This window comes from Aythya fuligula, chromosome 23 (genome assembly GCF_009819795.1).
Source record: "Aythya fuligula isolate bAytFul2 chromosome 23, bAytFul2.pri, whole genome shotgun sequence".
Taxonomy (NCBI): Eukaryota; Metazoa; Chordata; class Aves; order Anseriformes; family Anatidae; genus Aythya; species Aythya fuligula.
In genome coordinates, this window is record NC_045581.1 from 4,778,968 (window position 1) to 4,791,034 (window position 12,067).

Here is a 12,067-nt window from a genome sequence, read left to right on the forward strand (position 1 = left end):
AGAGGTCGTTAGCACCAGCCCAAGTGAGCAGCAGCAATTCATCTCCCCGGCGTCGGGAATAACTTCCCAAGCTGGGCGGGGGCAGAAATGGTTTCAAGAGACAGCAACAGCAGAGACCCTTCAGTTTTACTATCTCTGATGAAACTTGTTTATAGGTATATAAAAGTGGGAACTGTTTTGTTGTTGACTTTTTATAGCCCGTTGCCTTTCTGTATCTCACCAGAGTAAAGCCCCGGGGAAGGTCCTGGCACAGCCCCACAGGCGATGGTGCTCCCTGGGGAGCACAGGGAGGGCTGCAGGCATTTTGCAGCCCCCCCAGACTTTCCCCTGCTGTCTCACTGGCTGTTACAGCTCCTTTCCCCTTTTCTGGCACCAGCAGTGCTGGGGAGAGACAAGGAGAGAGCAGCACAAAGGGGAGGTGGCTGGGCCGGTGGTGGGGCACCGTGCCCAGGGCAGCTTCTTATCTCTTGGGGAGCATTCGTCTGCCTCGACTCTGTGACTGCTTCCCTCCCAGCAGCGTCTCAACACGTTCACTGCCAATGGATTTTTGTGATTAGAAGTGGTGAATTCAGCGAGATTTGCCTCATGTTGTTTGCTGCAAAAAAATAGCAGGTGTCCAATGTCTTTTGTTTCAAGGGAAAAATGGGTTTCTGCCTGGAAGTGTAAAGGCCTTTTTATGGACTTTAAAAGAATCCAAAGTGAGGACAGAGAGAGAAAAGGTTTGGCTTTCCTGCGAGCTGGTGGGAGCCTGAGCTCCCTCTGCTTTCACCATGGGCAAGGAGAATCCTTGTGTGTAAATACAACCAGGAGAAGTATTTCCTTTAAACAGGAGCAGTGACCATTTTGAGGGTGAACGTACAATTTTCAGAACTGGTGATGACTTCACCGTGTTGCTAACCGAAGGGCAAGGGAGGTGCCTTTGCCCCGACACCTTGCAGCAGATTGCCTAGCTTAGTTTTAACCGTGGTTGGTTGTGGGGCACACACGGGGTCCCCAAAACCCTACGATCCACAAACTGATGCCACATCCCTCATCCTCTCCGCAGCACGAGCTGCTATTCTCCATTTTGCTAAAATGGAAGAGCTGCAACAATTATTTTCGTAATTAGCTGGCTTTTCAAATTAATGCCAGTTATGCTATGTAATCATGATGAAGATTATGCATTAATCAGCTGTTTCAAGCCGGTTATTAGGCTCTTTAAATAATGATTGCAATGAGCAGATCTGAAGGAGAGAGGCAGGAGCCAGCGAGGAAGGGAGGCTGCTCGCGGCGCGGCGGCTGCAGCACGAGATCTGCCATCAGATGCTCCCCTTCCCGCCGCGCCTCCGAGAAAAAGAGCAGTCTGTTGCATGCGGTGGCTGCTTTTAACACCTTAGCAAATGCCAGAGATTTCACATTGTCCCGCTATTTTCAGCACCCAGCAGTGTAGCCAGAAATATATTGCTTGTGCCTGTCTGCTCGCTCGCTGCCTGGTGCTAAATTCAAGCTATTGGGTGGCTGCACAGAAAATCCTTCTCTGTCGAGAAGCACATTACATCCAATTGCATGTCTGGGAGGTGAATTTATTTGGGCTCAAGCACCAGTAACCCCCATACCCAGCCCTCCTGTATCCATCATCACAAGGCGTGCTGCACAGCAGCCCTGCGAGCTCGGGGCTGGGAGGCTGCCCAACGCCAGCTGCTTGGGAATCAGCACAACACAACCCCGTTAGCACTTCAGGATGATGCTAGAAAACAAAAAATGCTTTGCTAAAATGTTCTGGACAGCAAGGCTTTGTACAGGAAGGATGAATCTCATGCTCACTTTATTTCTGTTTATTGTTTCTGGTGTAATATAGAGCACGAACCTTCCCTACCTTATGAAACTTGGATGAGCTACCAGCATACACAAACATTGACGTGGATGAATCATTTCCTGTGCACCAGTCAATACCCAAAGGTTTCAGCGTGATACAGTGAGAATGAAGCACCTGGACAATTTTTCCAGGCTCCTGTCTATATTGCTCGGCATTCTGGATTAAAAATGTGGTCAGAAGGGATTTGTTGAAGATCACATGGGATTGAAAGGGGGCTCCAGAACAAGCACCCAGCCCCTTTTTCTCTGCTCTTTCCCTTTTGCCCACGTTATTACTGAGATCAAAAACATTTCTTCCCATCAGAGACTTGCAGTGAACACCTCAAACGTTTCTGCATGTTTATCAGTGGAGATTAAGCACCATGTGCTACAGCTGGGGACACAGACACACAAAGTGTGCAGGGAAGAGAAGGGAAGCAACTTGCCGTGATCACAGCGGGCGCTTCCTCCAACCTCCCTCGTGTCCTCGCTGTACAAAGTGCCGTTAGTGCTAAGGCTCCTTCAGCCCCGGCTTCGGGTGGGTTCCTGCAGGGGGTGCCGAGTTTGGCTGCTGGCAGGATCGTCAGCTTGCCTCTCGGCACAGCAGCAGCCTTGGCTAAGGCCAAATTGCCACAAGAAGTATGGCTCACGCCTTCTGGCTCCTGGAGGAGGATTCCTGCAGTTGCCTGAAAACTAGGAGGGCTGACTAGACATCTGTTGTCTATAACAAAACATTTTAGGACTACCTTAAATTGAAGAGGAAGATTTTCTTTCTGCTAATGAACCCAAAGACCATCTGTTACCAATTGCACTTGCTTATCTCGCTCATCCATTAATTATTTTGGTTTACTTTTTAATAAGACAGAGTGAGGTTTATGTGTCTTTCTGTGGTTCTGGAAGGGGCACGGGACTGTGCCGAGGCAGAGACAAGGACGTCCAATTACATAATTTACGCCTGCACTGAGTCACTTCAATTAGACCGGCTGTCGGTGGGGAATTGAGGACGAGACTTAGAGCCACGGAGCCGAGAAGCGCAGCAATCCTCCGACATGAGCTTGTTGCCCTTGGGGAGGTGCCGTGGCATTAACAGCTCCAGAACACTGGGAAGCGTGCATCGAGGATGTGCATTACTGAGCAGAGGAGCTGTAGGGTTGGCAAATTCAGAAGTCTCTGCTGGTCTGAGTTACAAACCTGGATAAGCCGGCAGGAGGAAGGGCAGAAGATGCGAAGGGCACTAAAAAGGGCCCCAGAGCAGCCAGCAGGGACAGGGGCAGCTCTAAACACAGGGGCCCTGAGCACGGCCCCCCAGTGCCTTCACAGCAAAGTTGGCAGTCCGAACACTGCCATGAACGAGCACGTAACAAAACCCCAGAAGTTTTTATGTGCTTACTCAGAGGGGGACATGTCCTTGTTCAGCTGGCAAATGTCACGGGTCCAGCCAGGGCTTTTCTTGTCCTTGTGACACCAGGGGATGAATCCGGCTTCCCCCGGCTCACTCCTGCCTCTCTCTTGTCTTCCAGGAGGAATCTTCGAGTATACAGATGGCCCCAACACCCAGGTTATGAGTGCGGAGGAGCAAGCCTTCCGATTTTCCGCCAATATCATCAACAGGAACAGAACCTTGCTGCCTAACACGACGCTGACCTACGACATTCAGCGGATACACTTCCACGACAGCTTTGAGGCAACCAAGAAAGGTAAGAGCACGGCACACGCCTCGCAGCTTGGTGGTATTTGTTCAGCCCAAACCCACGTGGCTTGGCTCCACCCCAGCGCCGTCCTGCTCCACTCAGCACTCCTGGTTAGAAATCAGCCCAGAGCTGACCTTGCCCAGGCATTTTAGTACAAGGAACGACTATTTTTTCCTTTTTCCTATGCAAATCTCACACAGCTCCTTTCAGTGTTTGCTTCTCATCCTGAGGGAAGGTCTGCAGGCCATGCCTGTGCTTATTTTATTGTATCCCCAGCAATTTGCACACCCCGGTGCAGGAGGTACCGGAGAGGAGGGCAGGAGCAGGACCACACAGCACCAGCACGACCTGGGGGCCCAGCGAGCCTGCTTCTGCTCTGGCAGCACCCAAAGGTGCTGTGGGAAAGCTCCGTGGCAGCTCCCAGTTCGGAGGGAGGCTGCAGAGGGAACGGAGAAATTGTGCTCCTGTGAAAAATTTGCACATTTTTTTTTCCCCTAAAAATGCCTCCAGCCCTAACTGCAGTTGTTCTGCTTTAATTTCTCAGTGAGAGCCACGGAAAGCATTATTCTGGAAAAAGCAAATTCTATTAAATGTGATGGGAAGACGCATTTGTCAGGGCGACGCCGATCGCCTCCGTGTTCGCACCAGGCAGGGCCCCGCTGGCTGCGCTCCCCGGGCAGCCCCTGCCCTGCTGGCGCTGAGCTCTAATCGCTCCCCGGAGCACACTCAGCTAAGATCGATGGCAATACTTGCCTAAACGTGGCTCAGGACGGGTGGTGTCAGTCCCCCGAGGATGGTTTCATCCCTGCAGAGCGGATGAATGGCCCCGGTCGTGGCTCAGCCCCATGCTGCTGAGGAGCGCAGCGGTGCCGGTGGCCTTGGCCCAGCTTCTGCTGGCTGGGAGCATGGGAGGGAGGGGGACACCAAAGGTTTGGGAGCTCGGTGATAAATCAGGAGCTGCTGGGGAGCTGCAGGAAGAGGCTGAGGAAGGAAGAAAGGGCAGGCAGCCTTCTGAACATGTGCAGGAGGATGGAGATGTAGGAGATGTACCTTGGTCATGTTTCTGGAGGCTCGGCCAGCTCCAGCACCATCCTGATGTCCACAGGTCCAGAGCCTGCCCTCCTCCCTCTTCCTGCCTCTCTTCACTGCTGTCATCACCCGGTATCTGCACTGATAGAGCCCAGGACCTTGTCTGTCCGTCTGTCAGTGCCCCTGTGTCCCCCAGAGCTGCCTCGTGCTTCTCTGACCTCCTCTTCCCTCCTCCAGCCTGCGACCAGCTCGCCCTCGGGGTCGTAGCGATATTCGGCCCGTCCCAAGGCTCCTGCACCAACGCCGTCCAGTCCATCTGCAATGCCCTGGAGGTCCCCCACATCCAGCTGCGGTGGAAGCACCACCCGCTGGACAACAAGGACACGTTCTACGTCAACCTGTACCCCGACTACTCCTCGCTCAGCCACGCCATCCTGGACCTGGTGCAGTACCTGAAGTGGAGGTCAGCCACCGTGGTGTACGACGACAGCACAGGTAGGCAGAGGGGGTGCTTTGAAAGGGGGGAGCCAGGGTTTTGTTGTTGTTGTGGGTCCCATTTAGGAATTTTTCTAAGGAACCTTTAAGGGGCAAAATGACGTCATGTGCACTAATCCCCGGGACCCTTTCTGAAGCATTTTATTCACAGCCCACTTGAGAAATGGGTAAACCCTCGGCACCAGCTCCGCCAACAAAGGGTCAAGGGGAGGATTAAGTGTCTGGGGCACGCTGCCCCCACCCTATTGTACAGGGCACCCCCGTGCCAGCAAGGAACCCGCTCCGTGCCTGCCACTGGGGATGCATTTTCCCAGCTAAAAGCACAAGAGGTTCTGGAAAGTTTTTTTTTGTTTTCTGGCTAATTCTCTAAAACACAGCTGACAAAGTTTTTCACATGAAGAATGCTGTTGATGCTTAAACAAAGCAAAGTGCTGCACAGCACTGCAGATAAAAAGAAAGGGGGAGAAAAAAAAAACAGAAACAAAAGACACATTGGGTAGCCTGTCCAACCTAATTCCACTAAACCAAATGGTTTCTTTAGGGGAGGGCTGATGAGAACACAGTTTGACATTCCTGTTTTGCAAATGTGGGTCACAGTATGTTCCCTTCATGGCATATTCTAATGCATTTCTTCTACTATGCACAGGGACATGCTTCTATTTTCCTCCCTGCAATAGACATCTGCTGAATTTCTTCTTGCAACATTAGATACCAATAATTCCTGTGCAGCTGCATGCAGCCTGGCTTTGTACCTTCTGCATAAAATAGAAATGAATTCCGAGGGCAGCAAGACAGTTACAAGTTGTGATTAAGTGACCGTTATGAACTATGCTATTCATAAATCTAAGTGCTTTTTCTTCTTTTTTTTTTTTTTTTTTTCCCCCTTTCCTGTTGTGTATGGTAAATAATGTGGATTTTAATTTGTTGTGTAGATGATTATCACAGCCTGTCCTTTCTCAAGGGCGTATTGCTAAACAAAAAACCAGCGTGATGACAGAGATGGCAAAGGTTAGGATGGATCTGCTGCTCTCCTCTTCCTACCCAGTGCAAGGACCACAGCTCTGCATCAGCTGGGTGCAGAGGCAGCAGGAAAATACCAGGAAAAGCCAATCTGCCTCAGAATAACCATCCTGGAAATCTGTGTGTGTGTTTTTTAATGATTGATGCACACCTTTACCTTGCTATGTCTTTAGCAATGGCCATTTGGGGGAGGGAGCAAAGTCTTGATGATTTCCATACAACAACAGGAAGAAAACCCCGTGCCCTGCTGTCCCGTAACGCTGTCCCTTTGTCTTTGTGCCATGCCCGAAGGCCTGATTCGGCTGCAGGAGCTGATCATGGCCCCGTCGAGGTACAACATCCGCCTGAAAATCCGCCAGCTGCCACTGGACACAGACGATGCGCGGCCGCTGCTGAAGGAGATGAAGCGGGGCCGGGAGTTCCGCATCATCTTTGACTGCAGCCACCTGATGGCAGCTCAGATCCTCAAGCAGGTGAGTGGAGCCAGTGGGGGCCGTGGTGGCTGCTGGAACGGGGCAGGGGACAGCCCCACGGGTGGGTGTGTGGACCTACAGCTTTCCTTTCGGGTACGACAGGTGATTTTACTCCTAGACCCCGCAGCGCAGCCTTTGAAACCAAGGGCTGTCTTATTGCAGTAAGCAAGGAGGCACCAGCGAGAGCTCAGAAAGCAGCAAAGTCAAGGTTAGGGTTACGTCTCGGCATTCCCAGCATGAAACAACCCCAGCCCCATCCTGGTTAAGACAAACACCTCGATATTTCCTTTTTTAAGAGCGTGAGCCGGAGCACAGGTAACGGGCTGCTAATAGAGGTGGTGAACGAAACCAGCCCACGCCTTTTTCATCAAAACCTGCCATTTTCACCCAGTGTAATTTTACAAGGATATGACTGGATTCTATAAAAAAAGTAATATGTAGATTTCAATGAAAAAACACGTCGCAGAGAGACAGACCCCTGGTAAGAAGGAGCAAACGTCAGGGGAGCAGCCAGCGTGCCAGCCCCGTGCCCCCAGCCCATCCATTGGGCCCCCTCTGTGGCTGCTCATTTAGCCTGACACGAGCTGTTTATGCTCACTGATTTTAAATTTTTTCTCTCCTTTCTGTGCTGCTGCATGCCCCGGGGCTGTGACTGCACGCAGAGGGGCAGGGTGTGACGGCTTCGTGTTGGTGCTGTGCGGGGCTGTGCTCGTGGTCCTGCGCCTGGCTGCAGCAGGAGCGGGGCAGCACAAGGAGCGGCTGCGTGCCCCGGGTGCTTCCCAGCACCGTGTGCAATTCTTGCACTTTAAGCCAGATGTCAGTGATTTTCCGTTCGCTGGCCTCCCGTCTGCCTTTCCCTTCTGCCACCGGCATTTCTCGCAGACTGGGAGGTTTGCTGCTCGCCCTGACCCCTCGGACCCAAATGCCAGCACACTGTGGGGTCACTGCAAGACAGGAAAATGGTCCCAAAAAAGGCTAAAAAGCAGCCAGCGGAAGAGCTGCTCCAAGCAGCTCAGCAAGACGCTGCCACACAGATTAAATAAATCCCCTGAAGGGCTGAGAAAGCAAGCGCGTAGAAAGAGACTTCTCCTGCAACCTGCTTGATGCAAAATGAAGAGAAATCAGAAAGCCTAGGAGGGATTATTAAAGAAAGCAATAGAAGGGACTCATTGTCTCCTGCCTATTATTTTAACATGCTGGCTGTGTTTGGTGCTGTTCACTTATTATGCGGTTTATTATAGTTTATTGTGCCATCTGCTCTGCTCAGCCTTGCGAGCACAGAGTGAGGAAGATGGAGGAGAGGGGGGACTGGAGGGAAGGAACTTCTCCCAAGTCCTTCTGGCTGGTTTTGGGGGGCAGTTTCAGGACCCACAGCCATGCATTTCTGCTTAGCAGTATTACACAGTGTGTACAGGAAAAAAAAGTAAAAATAAAATTAAAAAAAAAATAAATCAAATATTTTCAGAGTTTGGCAAGCTGTACAAACCCAAATCACGCCCTGACTGCCCTCTGCCCACATCCATGCAGTGTCGAGGCTCCAAGCAGCACACGACACAGACCCCTCGTCTCTGTCATCCTCATTTGCTGAAGAATTAGGAAGCTCAGGAACCTGATCTCCTAACTTTTCTACCCAAATGAGAAATGCACACCTGGAGCTGCCAGCTTCCCTTGCAGAACAGCGGGAGGGGGCAGGAAAAGGCACTTCCAGCCCCGACTGCCGCTGCCTCTTCCCGCTGAGCCTCGCACGCAGCCTGAGCCTCCTCCCTGTGGCAGAGCAGCCAGAGCTTGCTTTGTGCTGGTGGAGGAACAACGACACGCAGACAAAAACTGAACGGCAAAAATATCAGGGAAAAATGGCCCATCACTCTGTTTGTCCCAGCAGCAGCAGCGCTTACACGCCAGGGTTATCACCTGCTTTTTGTAGCCTCAGTTAGCTCTGCTTCACTCAGCCTCTGGTGTCGGCTTCTCCCATGGAGGTTTTCTGCTGCCTGCCCCTGTGCAGTGCCAATGGATGGCAAAAAGGGCTTGTGCTGAAATTCCCAACGCTCGGTACTGGTTTTAACTTCAGGTGACATAAAATGGTTTGAGCAGCTACAGCTACCACTTGCAAGGGCAGCTCTGGCTGAGCACACAGCACCAAGCCCGTCCAGGTTTTGCCCCCAAGTAATTCAGTGGCAAACTGTCCCAGAACACGAGTGGCAAGCAGTTCTCTGGTGATGTGGACAGTGCTTTGAAACGTTACGAGTCCAGGAATCACAACCCGAGAGCTGGCACAAAGATGTGCAGACACTGCCACGTCCAGCCTGGGCTCCTTGGAGACACCAAACAACTTCACCCTCTTGGATGCACAAATCATTACGGAAACCCATCAGAGAGCTACACCCACTCATGAGGCCCTCCCAAGTTACCTGTGTTTCTCTAGCCTTGCTCATTTTTGGTCCCTTTTTAATGCTTTACACCTGTTTTCCAGCTTCCCAGCTTCTCCGCTCTCCTTGGCAGCTGTTTCCGAGCAGTTGCCGCACTCTGCAGTGCACAGATGTGCCTGTCTTAACTTTAATGGAGCTCCCGTTCCCATCCCGGGGCTCACCCGTAGCTCATCCACAGGTTTATCATTTATTTATTTCCCCCCAAACCCAGCTGTCTGCTGTACTGCCAGCACAGGGAGCTGGGGCTTGCTTCTCCCAGCAGCACCGGAGCGCGCGTCTTCCTCCAAAAGGGCTCTGCTGGGGAACCACCAGAGTCCCTGGGGGGTTTCATGGCACCTCCCTGATGGCTCCTGTGCTGAGTTGCCCAGCTGTGCAGGGCAGATACAGTCCCATAGATCCACAGGCACTGGGCTTTCTAAAAGGTATTTCCAGGCCAGGAAACAAGGGGTAAAGACCTGCTCCAGCCTTACAATTTCGAGGCTTGTAATCTCAATCCTTTCCCTTCCCCATGTTTTTGACATCCTACTTCTTTGCAAACTGTCACTTCCTTCCTCGGAGCTAAGTTCTGCCCTAGTAATTTTAGCAAAAAAACAAGGGAAGCAAACATTTCCTGGGGGACTTGAAGTTGCTTTCCCATCAGTGGAGATTTTAAAGTGGTCTTGCATGCGTTTTCTCCAGAAAACAAGCTCACAGAGCCGGCATCACAGTGCAGACCTAGAGCATCTCCCGCTGCAGCCACCAGCCTCAAGGTGACCTGCTCCCGGGTACGAACCTGTGCCCGATGTGCTCTGGAGGGTCTGCACGAGGTGACCCAGCCTTGGACCCTCTGGGCCGTAACGATTTGTGACAAACCCCACAGATCATGGCGTGCTTATGCAAATCCCAGCAATCTGCATGAGCAGAGCCGTGTCGGGCTGGCACACGTGGGGCTTGGAGGGGACGCAGAGCACCAGAAAGACAAGAACTAAAAAGCCTTTTACTTTGCTTCTAGCCTGGAACGCAGCTGCTGGGTGTCTGGGTCTGCCTCCTGCCAGACTCCTGAGTTTTATTTTGCATGGCTGGTGTTATATTCTTGTGCCCACTCTTACTAACCTCCTTTCCCTGCTCTCCCCAAGGCCATGGCGATGGGAATGATGACAGAGTACTACCACTTCATCTTCACCACTCTGGTAAAGTATCTCAGCGACTCAAAGCCCTTTTGCCCTTGCTGCTGAGCCTGTGGGGAACGAGGAGGGGCCTGGAGGGGCCGGGGAGCAGGCTGGGCGCCCATCCTCTGCGTGCACTGCACGGCTGCAGGGCATTACTGCGGGGAGGGGAGAAGCAAGGGGAACAGGACCAGCACCCCAAGAGAGGTGAGAGCAGGGCCAGACTCAGCTTTGGGTTAAAACCAGACAATTTGGTCATCCCAACTCTACCACCGCAGCCCTGAGCACTTACTGTGAGAGGCTTCAGTCTCTGCTTCGCTGCTCTTGGACGGCCGCAGCCCTTTGGAGCCACACAGATTTGCACAGATGCAGCCTTTGGTTTTATTTCCCCTCTCGCTCATTTGATTTCAGTGCAGCTACCCGCACACTGAAAGATGAGCAGACGGGTGAGTCTGTGAGGTTGTTGGGATGGGATGAGACCACGTTTCAGTAAGACCCGGGTGTGTGTTTTTCTGTGCTCATCTTGGTCTCCCTTAAAACCCAGCCCCAGCCCCACCATGGTCAGAAGTTCAGTGCTGCGGGTTTATTTTGCATGAGAACTCAGCTTGAGATTAACTCCACTCTCATTAAACACGGGCCAGTTCTTCTCTGACACCAGGAGGCATTTTGGTTTGGGTTTTTTGGCATGCCACTTTTGTTTCCATTTAGGATGCTATTGTCTGGTATACTGTTGAATTTTGTGTGATTTCAAAAATCCAATTTATCTTTTTGCCTTTAGGAAAGAAACAGAATAAACTAACCCTTAAAAACTGCAAAATTTATTTTTCAAATGCAAAAGACATGTTAATTACCCCTGCTGCCATTATCTATTCCAGGCAGCTTTAAGCATTTCCCAGATAACCTCCTATTAATCAGCCCCAGCTGAGCCTAGAGTACATTTCATGTGTAGGTACAGCCTGGAGGTGGGGAAAAAAAAAAGAATTATAATAAATTAATAGATAAGCAATCACAATTAATGCCACTTTCCTGAAATAACAGTTATATCATGGGAAAGATATTTTAATCTGTCATTCCTTAAGGCAATGTTTTCCTAGCTTGCAATGCATGTGCTGCAGCGTCTACAGTACTAGACCCATGGGGTGCTAATGAATTAGTCTATTATGTTATACTGAATGTTTCTAAAAGGTCCCTAGTCAATACTGAGTACAGTGTATCAACACTTGGCATGAAATGCTTCAACATTTTGCTAGGCAGCAAGACTACAGTTCACTGACTTCAACGTGATGAGCCCTACCGCAGCCTCTCTGCCACAGCAACCCTTCTGCGCCCGCACCTAACGCACGGGAGGCATTAATGTCCTACAGAGCCCTGAGCAGGGACAACCCCTTGGAGCTCCACGCTTCTGGGAATTTCCCAGCAGCTTGTGCAAACGAGTCCTTGCGAACCCAGGGGCCTCCCTAATGCCTGCTGTCACTTCTGCTGCGAGTTAGGGAGGTGGAAGGGGGAAGCAGGAATCGCCTCCCAAGCCTCGGGCTGCCGCAAGCAGAAACCACAAGCCCAGCCCTGCTTCAGAGCAGGCACCGAGCTGGGAGAGCATGGTTCCCACTGGCACTGGTAGTCAGGCGTTCCTGCAAAGCTCCTGAGGCTCATGACATGCTTCCTGCTTCGGATGCTCAGGCACGATGAACTTCGGCTTGAGATTGTAACTGGGGAGGTGGGAGAGCGAGGGGAAGACCTGGCAGAAACACTGAGCAGAGAGCTTGAGAATAGATGGAGGGGAGAATTATCTGCGGTAAAAAAAATAGCAGAAGAGAATGTAGATGAGGTGGAAAATAGAACCAGATGTTTCAATTTGTGGCTGTGCAGGAGCAGAAAATGCAGAAGAAACTGATACGGCAATTCCCCCCCACCTCTGCACGTTCCGCCACGCAGCCCGTGTTCATCACCCTGCTAAT

At 51.4% G+C, this 12,067-nt stretch overlaps 1 protein-coding gene across 2 annotated transcripts in view; it reads left to right on the plus strand.

Moving 5' to 3' along the window:
- GRIK3 (glutamate ionotropic receptor kainate type subunit 3) overlaps window positions 1-12,067 on the plus strand; it is a 102,673-nt gene that overhangs the window by 53,569 nt on the left and 37,037 nt on the right. The window contains exons 2-5 of one of the 2 annotated variants that reach the window (XM_032202308.1): window positions 3,354-3,530; window positions 4,791-5,048; window positions 6,360-6,541; window positions 10,083-10,136. In XM_032202308.1, the coding sequence (XP_032058199.1) occupies window positions 3,354-3,530; window positions 4,791-5,048; window positions 6,360-6,541; window positions 10,083-10,136 (671 nt within the window). The remainder of the gene's footprint in view (window positions 1-3,353; window positions 3,531-4,790; window positions 5,049-6,359; window positions 6,542-10,082; window positions 10,137-12,067) is intronic. The other variant, XM_032202309.1, reaches the window with a different exon arrangement.